Source organism: Medicago sativa, chromosome 7 (assembly GCF_051527215.1).
Source record: "Medicago sativa cultivar Bolivia chromosome 7, Bolivia_mono, whole genome shotgun sequence".
In the NCBI taxonomy this organism is placed as follows: Eukaryota; Viridiplantae; Streptophyta; class Magnoliopsida; order Fabales; family Fabaceae; genus Medicago; species Medicago sativa.
Window position 1 is genome coordinate 85,420,085 of NC_140755.1, and position 19,500 is coordinate 85,439,584.

At 32.3% G+C, this 19,500-nt stretch overlaps 1 protein-coding gene across 2 annotated transcripts; it reads left to right on the top strand.

Moving 5' to 3' along the window:
• The first annotated feature begins 16,461 nt into the window (after positions 1-16,461).
• LOC146909571 (tubulin beta-3 chain) lies at positions 16,462-19,118 on the top strand. 2 transcript variants are annotated; one of them, XM_085727248.1, is made up of 4 exons: positions 16,462-16,501; positions 16,576-16,996; positions 17,085-17,354; positions 18,154-19,118. In XM_085727248.1, the coding sequence occupies exons 2-4, from the start codon at positions 16,603-16,605 to the stop codon at positions 18,837-18,839; spliced, it is 1,350 nt and encodes a 449-aa protein (XP_085583374.1). In that variant the 5' UTR covers positions 16,462-16,501; positions 16,576-16,602; the 3' UTR covers positions 18,840-19,118. The 2 variants fall into 2 exon arrangements, with proteins under 2 accessions (XP_085583374.1, XP_085583375.1); XM_085727249.1 differs by having other exon boundaries at positions 16,599-16,996.
• Positions 19,119-19,500: the final 382 nt, after the last annotated feature.

Sequence of the window (19,500 nt, forward strand, 5' to 3'; positions counted from 1 at the left end):
CAATCCCCTATAATTTTGTTTAGGGTGGGTCGTGGCCACCTATGCATATATGATGTTTGCTTCCGATGGCCTACATATTTGGATGATTTATTCCTCTCCCTACACCCTTCTACAACGTCTCATTTCTATCTATCTTATGTTTTGTTTGGAATGTAAAAACAAAGTTAAAGAAAAAAACTTAGAGGAAAAAAATTTTAAAAGAAAGAAAGTGAGTAAAAAGTAAATGAAAAACGAGATGAATTTTTTGTTGTATGGTATGATTGAAAGTGAAATTCCACTCTCTACCTATTGGAAGGTACGTATCAATAGAGCCCATGATAAAGCTAGAAACAAAAATACAGTTTCTCATATGTGTTATAATTGATTTAAAAGTTCAAAAACTTAAACTAAAAAAAGAAAATATATTATTCCTTCAATCATTGATCTTCATCAAACCAACGTCAAAATTATCACATTTATTGTCAAATTTCCTCTCAAACCCAATAAGTAAGTGTCAATTTCTCTCATTTACTTTGAGCAATATGGGGGTCCTAAACAACAATTTTCAATCAATTGGCCGCCATCCACTTGCACACGTCTAAGGCCCAATCTAAGTCATATTTGGTTCAGGCTGGGACGAACTGTAGAGTAGGACATAAATATGTTCTAGGCTGATAAATTGTCAAAGACAATTGCTTTTCTCACATCCATTGTGTCTTAAAAACACATAGAAATGACGAAAAACACCCAAGTGGTAGTTAACTATATTTGGCTTGTAACTAGAAAACCGGCGGTAGTTAACTACCGCTGAATTTTTTGATCATTTTCATGTGTTTCTAGGAAACAATGGATGTGAAAACAACAAGTGGCATTGTCAAATATGGATTGCATGTGTTTGTTCCTTGATTAAGGTTTTAAAAATTGTGTCAAGTTTTTACTATTATTTAATGCATTTCATTCTTAAATCTTATCATTTTACTTTATTATTTTTATCAAATAGTTTTATGGTTAGAAATTCATCTATCACGATGAATAAATGGAAGGTTTGTGATCCGAACACCGACCCATGCATATTGATATCACAATGTTTTTGTTAACTAAACTATGCTAACCGAAATTACTTTGTTTTATTTTGGCTAAAATGCACTTTTGACCCCTCAAGTTTTCAAAAGTTACGATTTTTTTCCACCCTATTTTGAAAATAGTACTTTATGCCCTCCAAGTTTCGGCCCCTTTGCAAAACCATGACCCTTGATTTTGACTCGGTCAAAGCCGACATGTCACATTTTTTTTTGCCATATAGACAGCCTATGTGGATTTTTGAAAAAAATAATATTAAAACCCTCACACCCTCACGTGACCGTGATTTAATCTATTTTTTTCCTTTTTGGTATAAATCTATCTTTTCCTTTTGGATTTTTGCAAAAAAAAAAATTAAAAACCTCACGTGGATTTTTGCAAAAAAAATTCCTCTATCTTTTCCTTTTGGAATCATATATATTTTGCAATCTAAATTTTTGAAAGAACATAAATAAGTGATTTAATCTATAAGTGCTTACAACTATTAAGACGACACAAAATATAGTAATAAAGTTGTTTGCATAGAAATGCTTGCAAAATAAGTGATTGTAGCATAAGTTTTTTACAACCACATTTAGATAGCACAAAATAAATGTTTGCGGCCATTTAACAACCAGATTAAGACAAAATAAAAGAAGTGCTTGCAACATAAGTATTTTGCAACCAAGATTAACACAAAATAAGGAGTCTTAAGCAACATACGTGCTTTGAAATGAGAGTGAGATTTGGAGTTTGGACTTAACCCTAATTCCCAATTGGATTTTGGTTTATACGGTTTCTAATCCGGAATGAAGGGTCACGTGAGAAATCTTACCTTTTATGGTTTTTATTTTAATTTTAATTGTAATAATAAGTGTTGGCAAAATTTTAATTTTAATAATATCCAAGATGGCCAAAAAAAGTGACATGTCGAGCTTTTGACAGAGTCAAAATCAAGGGGGGTCAAGGTTTTGCAAAGGGGCTGAAACTTGGGGGGGCATAAAGTGCTATTTTCAAAATAGAGGGGCAAAAATCGCAACTTTTGAAAACTTGGGCCAAAAGTGCATTTTAGCCAAAATAAAACAAAGTAATTTCCGTTAGCATAGATACTAATTTATGCTACAATCACTTATTTTGCAAGCATTTCTATGCAACAATTTATTGTTGGGTTTCGAGTGTGAGTGATTAAGTCCCACATCAACTAGAAATGGAGGAAATGTTGGATATATAAGAGGGGGACTCATATATATTTGATGTCTTAGAGTTTTGGATGGAGATGTGGTGCAAATCTCTTAGTGGTCCCTGGATGTTTCGCCCATTATCGCTTATGGTGCTCCCGGACTCCCCAACAAGTGCCGACATATAAGCGAGATGACACGTATGCCTCATGTCTCAAAGTTTTGGATGGATATGTGGTGCAATACTCTTAGTGTTTACGGGTGTCTACCCCATTACCGCTCCCGGACTCCCCAACAAGTGGTATCGCATCCCTAGTTAGGCTCGGTGGGTAGGGGGTGGGGGATCCTAGTGTGGATAAGGCCGCCGATGTGAGTGACTCACACTTAAGAGGGAGATTGTTAGAAATCAAGTGTGAGTACTTATGTCTCACATCGGTTAGAAATGGAGGAAACATTAGATATATAAGAGAGGAGACACATATACATAACATCTTAAGATTTTGGTTGGAGATGTAATGTCGGAGTCTTTTGATGGTTCGGACGTTTAGTCCATTACGCTCCCGATGCTCCCCATACCAACATTCATATTAGAGAATGTTAAACACTTATGCTGATAATATTTTAATAAAATAATTGGACCTCAGTTTAGCCAATGGGTTAACTCGTATGATATCAGACAAAATCAATTGAGGGAAGAATTAAATGGTTATTATTTTGGTAAATCACTGTAATTAGGTTTTTGTATACAGATAAACTTTTGATACTTTGAGCTTGCTAGATGAGACTAATAGAGTGATATATATACCAACAGTTTTTTGAAGAGGGAACATAATATAATATTCTAATTTTTGTATTCTCTCAAATAAAATTTTCATTTTTTAGATTTTTTTTTTAATTGATAATTTTTTGGAAATTCTTTTTGAAATTTTTTTTAAAAAAAAGTTAGGGTATTGTGGTCAACTTTAACCCAAAGAACTTTGGAGGGTTATTTGAATGGAGCTCTTAAAGCTTTTTTACCCCAAACATGTAGGCTGGGGTTAAGTTTTGTGTGACTGCATATATTGACAGCTTTAAATCAGATGCTTAGCACTGGACTTGTCAAATATGGATCAATAACTCAAGCCAACATTTACATGTTCTTCAATGTTCCTTTGTATTGTTCAATTTGGCATAGTCGATTCGGTCTACTTTTTACATCAAAGTTTTTTTATTCTACTCATCAGCAAAGTTAAATATACATGTAGATGCAACATGTGATGTTATGTAACAGAAAGAACGAAGAATTAAAAAAAGTAGGAAACACATGTCCTAGTATATACTTTGAAATAATATGAGCTTTGGATCCAGGACCAAGCTGGGAAAATCTTCACACTTGGCTCTTGATTTTAAAATCCACACCAATCAATCATAACTTTGTTGCTTCATTTGGTTCCACTCATTGCCAAAAATACACGTCAGTGAAGGTGGAGTCAGCGACATAAACACCATGCCATGCTGTATCATTCAATTCAATATGAAAAGTAGTTGGGTAGAAACTTATATGAAATGAAATACATATAGTAGCAGTACATATTTAGAATCACCCTGCATATTTGATAAAATTGTATTCTGATACTTTGATTTTATAGAAACTATCATTCTAATTAAAGTGTAGTTTTTCTTAAAGATGATTATGCTAAACTCACTGACAAATCCTATCATATACTTTTTTTGTGTGCATCCAAACATGGACTTAATCTATTTTATAAAAGAACACACTTATATGTTATTTATATTAGTTCTTCTAAAAGCCAGTAGTTAAGCTAAGTAACAGTACCAATTAAGCAACTAAGCATTTTATTTTAGTTGGTGAATTACTTGGGACTTGGACATACACCTTGTATAAGGGATGCTTAAACCTCAATTGAAGCAAGCATCACATGTAGGACATGCTAGCAGAGACAGTAGCAGCTAAAGCTGAATTAAACTGATCTAGTTGATGCAGTCAATTCTAACCATTTTTTATAACATTGGAATTAGGGTGATGAAATAATGTTTCAGTCCAAAATACAGAGAAAACATTAACAAAAATATATTTACCTCACTCTAAAGATATCAGCGAAGCGGGAATCCAAAACTTATCGGACTCCTGGTCTTTTACCAAGGGAACAAACCCTAACCAAAGTTTATATTTTTCGATAGAAAACTAAGTTGGTGTACTCTTTCCGATCTTATATATAAGAAAAAGTTTCCTAAATAAAAATTGATGTATTTGATTTAAATTTGGACCATATATTTAATTTTTGTTGATCAAATTTTTTTCATATATATAGGACCAAACAGAGTATATATATGCACTTACTATATATATATATATATCTCCTAGGTATTGGTTGGCAGTGTGGCTAGGTCAGTGAGGTCACATGTAAATGCACATTACTCATGTGGGTTGCTCTATATTCTCACATCATTTTTGTCTCTTTGTTGCCTTCACAAACATTAACTCCACGCGCTTCATCACTCCACTAGTTCTTTACTCAACATTTTCATGTAGGCTGTGCGTTACACGCGATACTGCTCGAATGCTTGCTTGAGCTTACGAGAGTACTTAAATTCATCAATAATTGGATTTCAAGTTCAATTAGAGTGGCAAAACGAATTACTCCTATCTTATACACTTCTTAAAATTACGATGCCGTCCTCATGCATATTGTCTCAGTGTTTGCATTATATAATGAAATTACTTTATAATCCTTCCTACGCGTCTATCATTGTGCTTCATAAAAATGTGGTTTAAGAACCGTTTGTTATTCAGATCACAATACTTGGAAGAATGGTAGTATGAGTAGTGTTCTGGGTTGGAGGTTGATTGAGAAGATTAAAAAACTAATTTATATGGATTGAAAGATCAAAATTCAGAAACGATATATGATCGATCATGTTGGAAAGTTAATTCATGTACCGATGCACTTATAAATATGGGTTGTGAGTATGGTCCTTCGTTAATATTTTATGAGCATTGTCATCTCTCAAAAAGATTTTCAACAGAAGTTATTTTAAGCATTTTTTAAAATTTAATTATAAAAAAAGTTACAACCTCATAAATAGGAGTGAACCATTCAATTTTAGCAAGATCAAATTGAATAAAAAAAATGTAAATAACAAAAACTGGCATATTTTGTCGGGGAATAAAATGTACTATCAATCCCCTAAAGAATGGCAAGTTTACTATCAATTGATGATAGTACATTTCTTTTTATCCCCCTAAAAAGAAATGTACTATCATCAATCACAAGAAACTTGCCATTCAAGCTTTGAGCTTTAGCTCCTTCGGTCACAAAAAATGAGGTAAATAATAAAATGTGTTGTTTTTTGTCAGGGAAATGCACCATATTATCAAAAATAATTAAACAACAAAATGCTGCAAAACACTCATATGTTTAGAAATACATTGAAATGTCTTTCAACTTGTGATGCGGTAAATCTTAGTTCATGTATGTTTCAATTGACAGTAAAATCTATAAGAATCTTTGTGAATCACTATAATTTTAGTGAAAATTACACTTTTAAATTTAACAAAATCACGCTATCACCAAAATTTTGAACATGTAATTTGGAGCTCTGGACCAGACTTATAGTGGTGTCATGGAGACAATTAAAACTAAACACAAGCTAAGTATGCATTTGGTGTAAAAATTTAACAAAAGTCATTTTGGTTATTTGAAAATTTCAAATGTTAGTCAAAATGTCCCCATAAGTTAATAATTATTCTAAATAAGACTAATTGACCTGATATTCTTAAGAACTAAATTGATATAATACCTAAAGCAGTCTTGGAAAGAAAAAAACTAATACCCATTTAATGTCTAAGAAATGAAGAAAAAAAAATACAGGTTTTGTTCTTCAAGAATATCAAATGTAGATCAAAATGTCCTTCAAAATTATCTTAAAAATAATTAATCTTACCTACATTTAAGATCCTAAGGACTAAGTATGTGTTTGGTTCGGCGGTGAATAAAATTGATTTTGATAGAATTGATTTTGGTTAAAAGTGACTTAGATGTAAATTGATTTATGTTTAGATATAATAATGTAAAAGTGATTCTTATGCCCCGATGTTGTTTGGATAATTTATATCAAAATTGATTTTGGATGTATAATTACCAAAATGGGTTTCAATATATGTGTATTTTTAGTTTCATTTTAGATAATGTTTTAGATGTATTTTGTGTTATTAAATTTAATATAATTTATTATAAAGATTGAATCTTAAAACTTAGAAATTAAATAGAAGTCACGTATAATTATTTACATATATATACGTAAAACTCTTTCATAATAATGTTTTTTCATATTTACATGCCTCTCAAATCTATTATTCAAGCACTTATATTACTTATAATATGAAGCAAACAACCATTAACTTAGAAAATAAAACCTTTAATTATTGCTAAATAAACAAGGTTTAAATTTCAAACTTCTTCACCATATTTTTCACCAAGCAAGAAGACGTCACTTCACTCGAATTCTCAGAATTTATTTGTAAGCTGATTTGGGATCTTCTAGATGCTTGTGGGGTTTTATTTGGTCAGTTCAGGTACCTGAAGTGTCTCAAACTTCTCTAGTGTCTAGTTGCTTGTGGGTGTCTTTGCATTCTTCTCACGTGCTTTAGCTGAAGTGGTCTAGGAGATTAGGTAAAAAATTGATAAAAAATAAAGAACTAATATGTCTAAAATTATTTCCATCAGATATTAAAAAGAATCGTTTCTTAGACTAAATTAAATTTCCTATTTTTCATTTATTATTTAAAGGAGAATGTTAGCAGAGCTTTAAGAGAATTTGTTAAACATCCAAAACAAGTAGATTCCTTAACCATTGTTTAAAGGTGTTGGTTAGTAAAAACTTTTATTTAAAAAATATTATTCATGAGTCAAGTGCTCCAAGTAGAGCCGTTTTCAATGATCCTTGAAAATACACTTGGAGTTCAATCACTTCACTTGCTCCCAACAAAGGCCATATGATAAATGACAACATTTGGATTTGGCTTTTATCGTTAGGAAGAAAGTGGATTAATTAATTGGGTTTTCCATCTCCATTGCATTTGTCAAATTAATTTATGGTTTGCCAAATGGGTGTATCTTGATTTCTTTCCGGTACTTTTCTTAATTTTATATTTTTGTCTCCTCTCCGGCTCTTAACTAGACTAGATTTATATATTGGTCAAAAACTTGACTATAAAGTATTAAACCAGTCGTAGGATATGCTGACGTCTCATGACCCTTGAGGACAACATAATTTGGCTTTGATTGAATCTTTATCATAAGGATAAAGGACTCAATTAAATTTAGGATTTGTTTAGTTGGATAGTATTTAAAAATTAAAGAAATTGAGCAGAATATAATGAATTTGAGTGGGACGGTATAACTATCACCTTGTATTGTTTGGATAATTTACGAAAGATTTGTCCAAGTTTCTTTCATTTTTGTCGAAGTTTCTTCCATTTTTGTCTAACTCATTTCTTTTTTTCTTTATGAGTTTCTGGTAATATCCCCGTTTATAGGTCCGAGATCCACGGAATAAATTAAAATGACCATTCTATTTTAAAAAGTGAACGAAATGAAATTTGTATTCCTATCTTACCTCTGTTTTAAACAGGTTAATGTCATATTATAAATTTTATAACAAACATATTTTTTAATAAATACAAAATGATATTTTTTGTGTATTTGTCATCTGGTTCCTATAGGAAAATTCGAACTTACTTCGAATGATTTGTTTTTAAATTTTTAAGAATGTTAAAGTGCTCCTTGGTTAAGCAACCAAAACAGATAAGTTTTTATAAAAAGGTAGGTTAATTATTACTTCATCAAAAGTAAAAACTTACGTTTTCATCAATTAAGTAAGTCTTTGGCGGATATCCGTATAAATTATTGGCTTAGGTGGTAATAAATTGTTGCTATCATTTTAACATGCTTCAGATGATGTTATCTAATCGGCTTTTGATGTTTTTTTCCCTCACAATAATCGAATTCTGGTCCCTACAGAGCAATGTCAATAAAGCTATAAATCCAGTTGCAATTACAAACATAATCCATTATGTTTCTACCGAGTAAATAAAGAATATTCACATGTGTGATGCATTATATTGATACATGGTATCACTTGTATGCCATTAATGTAAATGGTTCAAATTTCAAAGTTCCCCACTTAAAAAGCTTCCACCAAACCCACTAAATTAAAGCCCCCCTAATTAAAAAGAATTATTTGGGGCCAAGCCCACTATAACATCTATTTATTTGTGGGCCTAATAAAGCCCCATATTATAAGTTTTTTTCTTAACAGTTTACTTATGCAAAATAGCTTATTCAAAATAGTTTATTTATGCAAAACAACTTATTAGAATGACTTTTTAAAAACCGCTTATTCAAAACAACTTATTTATGCAAAACAAATTATTCCGATCTCATTTTAAAAAACAACTTATTCAAAACAGCTTATTTATGCAAAACAGCTTATTCAAAACAACTTATTTATACAAAACAATGTATTTGTGCAAAACAAACTTATTCAAAACGGCTTATTTATACAAACAAACCTTATTCCGATTTCATTTTAAAAAAACAACTTATTCAAAACAGCTTATTTATGCAAAACGGCATATTCGAAACAACTTATTTATACAAAACGGCTTATTTGTGCAAAACGGCTTATTCAAAACAACTTATTTATACAAAACAGCTTATTCCGATTTCATTTTAAAAAACAACTTATTCAAAACACCTTATTTATGCAAAACAACATATTTATGCGAAACAACTTATTCAAAACAAATTATTTATGCAAAACTTATTCCAAACAACTTATTTATACAAAATAGCTTATTTATGCAAAACAACTTATTCCAAACAACTTATTTATACAAAATAGCTTATTTGTGAAAAACGGCTTATTCAAAATAACTTATTTATACAAACCGGCTTATTTGTGCAAAACTTATTCAAAACAGCTTATTTATACAAAACGGCTTATTCCGATTTCATTTTAAAAAACAACTTATTCAAAACAGCTTATTTATGCAAAACAGCTTATTCGAAACAACTTATTTATACAAAACAGCTTATTTGTGCAAAACAACTTATTCAAAACAACTTATTTATACAAAACTCTTATTTGTGCAAACCATATTGATACTATCACTTTATTTAGATACATGGGTTAATTGTTCATCATTTGACTGAGGTGCTTTGATATTAATGATTAATTTATTTAGACATTTGCTTTGATGTTCATCACTTGAATTGGATTATAGATAATTGGGTTAGTTTGCTAAAAAAAGATACTTGGGTTAGTTGTAACTTGCAACGCAATGCAAGCTGGTTTTAGATATTCCTTACCTTCCGATTTGATTTTCACATGAAGATGACATTTTAACTAAATTATATGTCATGATTCACGTTTTATTATCAAATACCTATGCATCTAGTAGTAGTCATCATTTTGGTTTTGGAATGACGACAAAGATTTACAATATTATTGAACACAGTACCAAAAGAACATTTTGGCTTTGGCCAATTTGTAGCAACAGCTTGTTTTATCTTGGTTTTCGGGTGTCAAACATTGATTACGTTTGAACCTTTTAACCTGGTGATATCTTATTTTTCTTGGGAAGGGAAAAAGTAAAGCAAAACCCTTGAGAATCGAGGTCCGGAGTTGTTTTCGCTACGGGAAGGTGTCGTGCACCCATAACGACTATAGTATCCTATAGGAACCGTCTTTAATTTCTACGCGCGCGCTTTATTTTTAAATGCTATTTGAAAATGTTATTTACACCTAAAAGTTACTAAATGAAGAATTGGAGTGAGAAGAATGTGTTTGGATTTTTTATTTTAGTTGAATTGAAGGAATTTTGTTCCTTGCCCACGTACCCGTTTAAGAGATCAAATCCACCGTAGTTCTCTTCCAAAAATGTTTTTTTGTTTTTGTTGGTTGATTTTAAGTTTGAAAATTGGAATTTGAAGAATAGAAAGAGGCCTCAAGGGCATGAGATTGGGAAATTGTGAGGTTGAATTAGTCATTTGCAAAATGTGGTCCAAGTTTGATTATTTTCATTGAAATTTGATTACGAAAATGAAAAAGAAAATACAATGGGATTACGGATCCCAAGGTTTGTTTGGAAAATGGTTTGAGTGAAGTTGTTCACATTTTTTGGAAAATGATTTTTCTAAGTATAAAGCCTAAACATACATCTAAACATATAATCCTAAACATACATCTAAACATGCATATTCTAACTATATAGTGATGTGTGTGCATGTGTCGGTGCTTGTGTCGGTGTACATCATTAGAGTCCATTGTCCTTTACATCATACCCTAGATACATTCTATGGCCTCTTTGCCAAGAAATTAAAATGACATGAAGTAAAATATTACAAAATTCCTAAGTATTTACATTCTAACTTTGGTACAAATTAAATTGTAAGAAAAATAGAGATGAATATGGGATGAAATGGAGATGCTTATGAAATGATGAAACATGAAATGAAAGGAGTTAGTAGCACATGACAATATCAAAGGAAATAAAGCAAGAGAAACACTAGAACATAAAGGATAGAAAATGAGTGCAAACATGGCTAAAATTTGTTCATAGAATGCAAGAACCATATGACCTATAATTCTCACATTCCAATACATTCTTAAGGGTTTAGAATCAAGTCTTGGAATGGGAATCAAGGCAACATGGTTTACTTGGCATTTTAAAACAAATTTTAAGCATATTTACATTATTTAACTACACAACTAACTTGTAAGCTAAGTAACTAACTAAATTCGTACACAAGTATCAAAATCAGTTCAAACGGTGGCTAATGGTTCATGGAAACATATGTCATGTATCACAAATATACATCATGGATTAGAAACAAAAATTAAGCCAATTTTCACCAATTTTAACATAATATTCAAGAAATAACACTAGAAACTATTTCAAAATTTTTGACAAGTTTTTCGGTATACAATCAACACAAAATATCACAAAAATACTAGAAAAAGCTCTGTAAATTTTCCTAGGATTTTCTAAAATATTTCAAGCATGCCAGGGGTACAAAGATCACAAAAAGCGTGGAAAATAGCAAAAAACAAGGAAAAAACGAAAATGCTGCAAAGACCCGGAAGGTCCAGGCCCAAAGGGAGATGGATCCCGGATCATCCAAACGCATCGGGGGCGTTGGATGGATCCAGAAGCCAAAACCCTAGATCCAAAGCACCGTAACGCGAGAGGAGCATGATAAAGCATGGGCGCACATACACATGATTACGGGGAGGGGATCACGGGCATACACGTGGCGAACCAAGGATCAAACGGTGTAGATCGGGAAGAAAATGGACCAAAACGAACCGGACGGTTCGGGCGTTTATATAAACGTAAACCCGCCGGTCCGAGTTCATTCCTCCTTCTCTCTTCTCTCTCTACAACGTTTTAGAGAGAGAAGCTCCGCAACTTCTCTCTTCTTCTCCGTCGTCTTCTCCGACGAACACTACGACGGAGGTACGGTGGCCTGCGGTGGCGCCGCCGTACCTGAACCCTTTTTGAAAACTATTTACGTCGTTGTGTTCGTCTTGAACTCCTCTCTATGATTTTGACACTTGTTTTTGGAAATGAGTCTTAGATTCGAGCAAATCTAAGCTCGAAGCTTACGTTCCTAGGGTTTTGAAAAAGTTTCCTAATCTTCTCGGAATCAAACCCTAACTCGACCTATTTTTTATGCCGATGATGGATTTAAGCTTTGATTTGAAAAATAAACGGTGAATCTCCATGATTTTGCTCTTTAGGGTTCGGTTTTCAATCCTTTTCAAATCTTTTCGAATCTTCACATCAATTCACCGTTTATTTTCCATTTTAAGCCTTCGATGACGACTACGAATGCAAACGAGAAGGTTTTCATGTGTTTACTCGGATTTGTTTGGAGATTCGAACAAAAGGATCCCGCGTTCGTTCTTGATTGTTACGGTAAGCCTTCGAAACCTCTTGGACCGAAAATAAATCGGTGAATCTTCTTCTTCTCTTCCACGAAACCCTTCGTGATCGCAAAGAATTCGTCTCCGATGAGTTCTTGCTTGAATTGCGAAGGTGAAGGTTCGGTGATGACAAGTTTACGAGAACCTTCTATGAATTCGCATCAATTCTTGTGCTATGATTGTTGAATTAGGTTTATTTGTGGTGGAATTGGTTCGAATCTATGATGAATCGATGAATTGAGTTCGGAAATTTTCTAGGGTTCCATTGTGTTCTTGGTGATTTACGGAAACGGTTACGGTTTTGATCTTTGGAATTGGAGAGAGAATGATGAAATGTGTTTGTGGTGATTTGTCACGTAATGATTGATTTCTCCTCTGTGATCGGTGATGTGGCCTTTATATAGGTGACATGTGTAATGACCGGACCAATACGAAAACGCCACCTGGACTTGGACTAAGGTTCGAACAAAATGACCGGATTTGGACTTGGGACCCTTTCTCGCAATTTTTGAAAGTTGTGAGGACTACTCGCAAGCAAAAAAAAACTAAAGAGGACCGAATTGCAATTTTAATAAAAAGACTTAAAAAAAATTGAAATAAAAAAGGACTATTATGCAAAAATGCGAAATTAAAAGGCCTAAAAAAAAGAAAATTAAAAAGGACTTGAACGTAATTTTGGACACTTTGGTCTTAAAAAAAAACTAAAAATAAAATTGGAATAAAAAATGGTAAATTGACTAAACGTAAAGCGAAACGATTAAAATTTGACAAAACGGACTAAAACGAACCAATGGCTTAAATGAGGTACTTTAAAGTAACCTCTCTCTCGCCAAAATTTCGTGTGAAATGACCAAAATGCCCCGGGGCTAAAACGACTAAAAATGACTCGTATGCAAAAAAAAATGGGTTTTTAACGAGAGAATTGAAACAACAGTTTATTTAAACCAATTTGAAGGACTCAGTAGACAATTTTTAGTATTTAAACAGGGTTTTGACACATGAAAAGACTTAAAATGCCCCCGAGGGCAACCGACTCAAAATGACCTCAAATGCAATTTTAAAATAGATTTTGACATAGAATTGGAAGCAAGGACTTATTCAGGCTATTTGAAAGGACTCGAGGCAAAATTTTGAGAGACTCGAGAGAAAATTGACATAGGAAATGACTAAAATACCCTTGCATGTGAATTTTGCAAATAACATTGAAATAGAATGCGAGAGAAAGATGCAATGGATCAGAGACATATCAAATGACTTAAAATGCAAGATAAGGAAAAAATTGATTAGTATTTTTAGGTCCAAAATTAGGGTATAACACGGCTTAAACATTTGCTTGGTCAAGTAAACCCAAAAATAAACATAATCGTAAACTAACTCTGTTGAGCTAAACTCATGGGAACAAATACCACACCATTTTAACGAAATGAATTGAGTCTCGAGACTCTTCATAATGTCCTCACATTAAGAACAAGATTAAAATCGGTATACATTTGTATAATGAGTCACATCATAAACAACATTAATTCTTTCCTCTGTTTTTTTTTTTACATGAATTCTTTTCAAAACTTAAAATTTCGTAAAATGCCTCATTCCCAATTTATATAATGGTATGGGTAAACGGTGCTTTTAGCTCTGTAATATAGGTCACTTTTGGGTTTAAATTTCGCAAATTTTTTTTTTTAGATTCCACCCTCATAAAATTTTTTTGTTTTGGTTTTGGCCCCCGAACCCCTTGAGTCAGCGAATCTTTGACGTGGCGTCGACGTGGCATGCTACGTCACCTTTTTTGATGACGTGTCACGCCGACCGTATAATTAAATTTATTTTATATTTTTTTGGGGTACACGTGGCATTTTTTATTTTAAAAAAAATTAAAAAATTCTAGAAAAATTAAAAATAATTAAAAAATTGAAAAAAAATCTGAAAATTAATAAAAAAAATTCTGAAAATATTAAAAAATTCTGGAAAAATAAAAAATTAATAAAAAAATTGAAAAAAATATTAAAAAATTCTGGAAAATTGAAAAATTAATAAAAATGATTTTTTTTAAAAAATACGGAAAAAAGTTTAAAAATTCTATAAAAATTAATAAAAATAAAAAATGATTAGAAAAATAAAATAATCTAATAAAATGAAAAATTATGAAAAAATAAAATTTCGAAATTTTCTGAAAAAAATTAAAATTACGGAAAAATGAAATTTTCGAAATTTTAATTAAAATTCTGGAAAAATTCTAATTAAAATTTTAATGAAAAATAAAAATTTTGAAAAACTTATGGAAAATATTTAAAAAATTCCAAATTTTCTTGAAGATTAATCATTTTTAAAAAAATTAAATATTTGAAATCTTCATTAGTATTTTTTGAAATTTCAAAATTTTCATTAGTATATATGTCGAGCTTAGGTTTTTTTCGGTGTATTTATTTCCAAAAAATTTTTTGGGAATTTTTGTGTATTTATAAACCGAGAATAAGGGAAAAAATATGTGTATTTATAAACCGAGCTTAGGTTTTTTGTGTATTTTTTGAAATTTCGAAATTTTCATTAGTATTTTTTCCGGGAATTTTTGTGTATTCCGAGCTTAGGTTGAATGACAAGTACTTTCCGAAAAAAAAAATATGAATTTTTTTCCGTTATACGGTTGAATGACAAGTACTTTCCGAAAAAAAATATGAATTTCTTTCATTTTTCCGATATTGAAAAAATTTGGAAATATGAATTTTTCGAAATTTATTAATTTTTTCCAGAATTTTTTCATTTTTTTAATTTTACCATATTTTATTTTTAAAATTTTCCAGATTTTTCTTTTCATTTTTATTAGTTTTTCCAATTTTTTTAAAAAATTTCAGATTTCAGAATTTTTTTTATTTTTTAAGAATTTTTTCGTTTTTTTTATTTTTTAAAAAAAAATTTTAAAAAATATTTTTTTAAAAATCAGAAATGCCACGTGGACATTCATTTACACACGTGGCATTCAAAAAAATTGAAAAATAAAAAAAAATGCCACGTCGGTGACACCTCATAGATTCTGCCGAGTCACAGGGGTCGGGGGCCAAAACCAAAACAAAAATTTTTTATGAGGGTGGAATCTAAAAATTTTTTTTTACAGTGGCTAAACCCAAAAATGCCCTATATTACAGGGGGCTAAAAGCACTTTTACCCTTATGGTATTCTAAACCTTCAATCAATTATTCATTTTTATTTATTTTGATTTTGATAAAGATCAGATCGCAATTTATTTTTATTTATTTAATTTGATGAAGATCATTTAGACATTTATAATGTTACCCTAGCTAATAGGCTAATAGCATAGTAAATTTAGTTTGTGTTTGGTTCCATTTATAAATATGTCTATATAGATTCTAGAAATATAGAACTGTTTATGATAAGTGTGATTGTTTGCAGCAACGTTGATTTTGCCTTTAAAATTAAGTATACTTCAAGTTGAAGTTTATAGTTTTTAATTTTAAAATTGATTTTAACGTTCGATTTACTTTTACATAAATGCAGTCATACACAATTTCTTTTTTCATACTCACATTATATTTTTTATACTATCTCTATTGTTTTAATTTTTATGTTAATATCTACTTTTCTTTGTAAATTTATTGTTATACCATAAATTATCATACATCTCAAAAATTATTTTTACATAGTCTATGCTTGATATCATGTAGATATGTCGGAATTTCAAAGATTCTAAAGACATCTACCGCGATACCAAATATACAATTTTACATAATTCATGTTTGATATCATGATGACCCGGTGAATGTGTGAGAATCACATAGTTGTTGTGATGCACATTCATCCTAATATCAAACGTACTCATAAACTTTATCACAGCGGAAATAAAGACAGTACGCAGAGAAGAAAACTGGGAAAGAATCACATGTCTGTGTCCCTGATATAGACTTTACAACTCAAGCAGTTACCACGTCCAAAACATTCTTGATTCTTTATATCTTCATTTTTTTTTTTCGTACATCCCCTCTCACCTCTTCAATAAAAATGAAGGACCATTTCGTCATTCAACACAAGGGTATATCCGTCCCATCCTAATTTCTTTGCTTCAATAACAGACAAAACCCAAATCAAAATTTAAATAATCAAAACATCAATCTCCACCGTCCAAAGGTTTCCATCCAACGATCCACATCACTTCTCATCACAAAGCGAGGGAACCAATATATTTTGTCCACATTTTCACTCTATCTCGCTATAAAAATCCCGCTCAACCATTTTCCCATCCAAACTCGTCACTCTCTCACTCATCTTCATCACTATCACAGGTTTTTTTTTTCTCTTTCTCTCTCTAAATCTAGATCTACTTTCATCATTTTCTCATCAATTAACACCGTTTCAGTGTTCAAATTGTTCAAATCACAGCAAAATGAGAGAAATTCTTCATGTTCAAGGAGGACAATGCGGGAACCAGATCGGTTCAAAATTCTGGGAAGTAGTTTGCGACGAGCACGGCATAGATCCAACCGGAAGATACGTCGGAAACTCAGATCTACAACTTGAGCGCGTCAATGTTTACTACAACGAAGCCTCCTGTGGAAGGTTTGTTCCACGCGCCATCCTCATGGACTTGGAGCCTGGTACAATGGACAGTGTTCGCACTGGTCCTTACGGTCAGATCTTCCGTCCTGATAACTTCGTCTTCGGTCAGTCCGGTGCCGGTAACAATTGGGCGAAAGGACATTATACTGAAGGCGCTGAACTTATTGATTCAGTTCTCGATGTTGTTCGTAAAGAGGCTGAGAATTGTGATTGTCTTCAAGGTATAATCTATTACTTGTGCTTGTGAAAATCTTGATTCTGTTATGGCGGTTACTGACTTTGTATTTTGTGATTTTGTGATTTTTTTAGGGTTTCAGGTGTGTCATTCATTGGGAGGAGGAACTGGATCTGGAATGGGAACTTTGTTGATTTCGAAGATTAGAGAGGAATATCCTGATAGGATGATGTTGACGTTTTCGGTGTTTCCTTCACCGAAGGTTTCTGATACTGTTGTTGAGCCTTATAATGCTACTCTTTCTGTTCATCAGTTGGTAGAAAATGCTGATGAGTGTATGGTTCTTGATAATGAGGCGCTTTATGATATCTGCTTCAGGACTCTTAAATTGACTACTCCTAGCTGTGAGTATTTTTCTCTTTTGTCGCGATCTAGATCTCTTTTTCGTTGTTCATCACTAGGGTAGATGAGTTACATGTTAATTGTTCGTTGATTTGTTTGATTTGATGCGCAATTAGTTAGATCAGACTTCTTGGTTAGTTGTGGTAATTATTGAATAGTGGAATTTGTTTTCTTAATGTATACTTGTTTCAGTCAAATTAGTCAAATGATTTTCTTAATTTGCATTTATTTAGTCAGATTAGTTTTCTATTTTGGAATTTGAATTAGTATTGAATGACATTGAGATATAGTACTTGTTGAGAAATTGATTTGACTGATTCTAGATGTTCAAGGAATTTTACTGCAAATACTATGATTTCCATTTTAATGTTGTTATGTTTTACATGATTAATTTGACAATTTAGATGTACTCAGTTTACTGATCTGGTTAGTGGGCATTTAATTATAGTTATTATGCTATTACTGATCGCTTTTAATTAAACTTATATTTACACTTTGGGATCTAATTTCTAAATGCCTATTGCAATTGTTCAATGCTTGATAGTTGATACGAATATGAATGCATCATGTGACTATGGTGCTTTGATGTTAATGATTCATTTTTCTGGTTCAATTATGGTGATTCTTAACTACTAATGGAAATTTTTTCCCATTGAACACTTTTCGGTCAAATTGCTTTCCTAAATTTAATCTGACTAATTTTTTATGTTTGAATGAATTTGATTGTTCACAAATTGGGTAACTTAGTCCTGTAGTTGATGCTGTTTGCCATTACTGAAAATGTGTGATTGTTTGCTGCAGTTGGTGACTTGAACCACTTGATCTCAGCAACCATGAGTGGAGTGACTTGCTGTCTTCGTTTCCCTGGTCAACTCAACTCTGATCTCCGGAAACTGGCTGTGAATCTCATCCCATTCCCTCGTCTGCACTTCTTCATGGTCGGTTTTGCTCCTCTCACATCCCGTGGCTCTCAGCAATACCGTGCATTGACTGTTCCAGAACTCACCCAGCAGATGTGGGATTCCAAGAACATGATGTGTGCTGCTGATCCTAGGCATGGTCGCTACCTCACTGCTTCTGCCATGTTCAGGGGTAAGATGAGCACCAAAGAGGTGGATGAGCAAATGATAAATGTCCAGAACAAGAACTCTTCCTACTTTGTTGAGTGGATCCCAAACAATGTTAAATCAAGTGTTTGTGACATTGCTCCTCGAGGTCTCTCCATGGCCTCCACCTTTATTGGTAACTCAACCTCAATTCAGGAAATGTTTAGGAGGGTGAGCGAGCAATTTACTGCTATGTTTAGGAGGAAGGCTTTCTTGCATTGGTACACTGGTGAAGGCATGGATGAGATGGAATTCACAGAAGCTGAGAGCAACATGAATGACCTCGTGTCTGAGTACCAGCAGTACCAGGATGCCACTGCTGATGAAGAAGGAGAATATGAGGACGAAGAGGACGAGGAGCAAGAGCATGCTTATGAATAAAAGATATTGCTAACATGATTGTTCTTGCTTATGCAATATGCTATATGATGCATAAGTGTGTTTAGTAGTATTCCTCTATCCTTTGTAATTAGCTTGTTTTGAGGGATTTTAGTAACGAGCTGGATGTGGAGAGAATGGAGATCCCAATTTGGACAACAGAGCGAAGGGTAGTGGGAATTTAGTACATGGTTTAAAGTAGATCTGCACCCATCTATTTGTTTCTGTATGTTGGCTTGCATTGTTGTTTCTTATATCTGCTATTGGATTATGTTACCTTAATAGTTTGTCATTCCTATGCATTACTTTTTTCACATTGGATTCTTGAAATTACTGTGACTGTAGTTATTCAGTGTGAAGTCTGTCGTGATATTTCTGTCCGAACAACGTTAAACCGCGCATATATCTATTGGTGATGATGTTTTAGACCCAATTTCAATAAAGATATCTATAAGTCCTTATGAAACAAATGGGAGTTTAGGTGGACACTAGTTGGCTCAACTTAGCTTGTCAAAGGTTCTTGTACATGCACCAGTTATACAAATACTGTTAACAGTTTGTGCACATACAAGTAACAAACCAAATATTGGGTGTTTGTTGCTGCATTAGGAAATGAACAAAGGAGATACAGAGAGTAGTGAATGTGTTTATTAGAGAGGGGGTT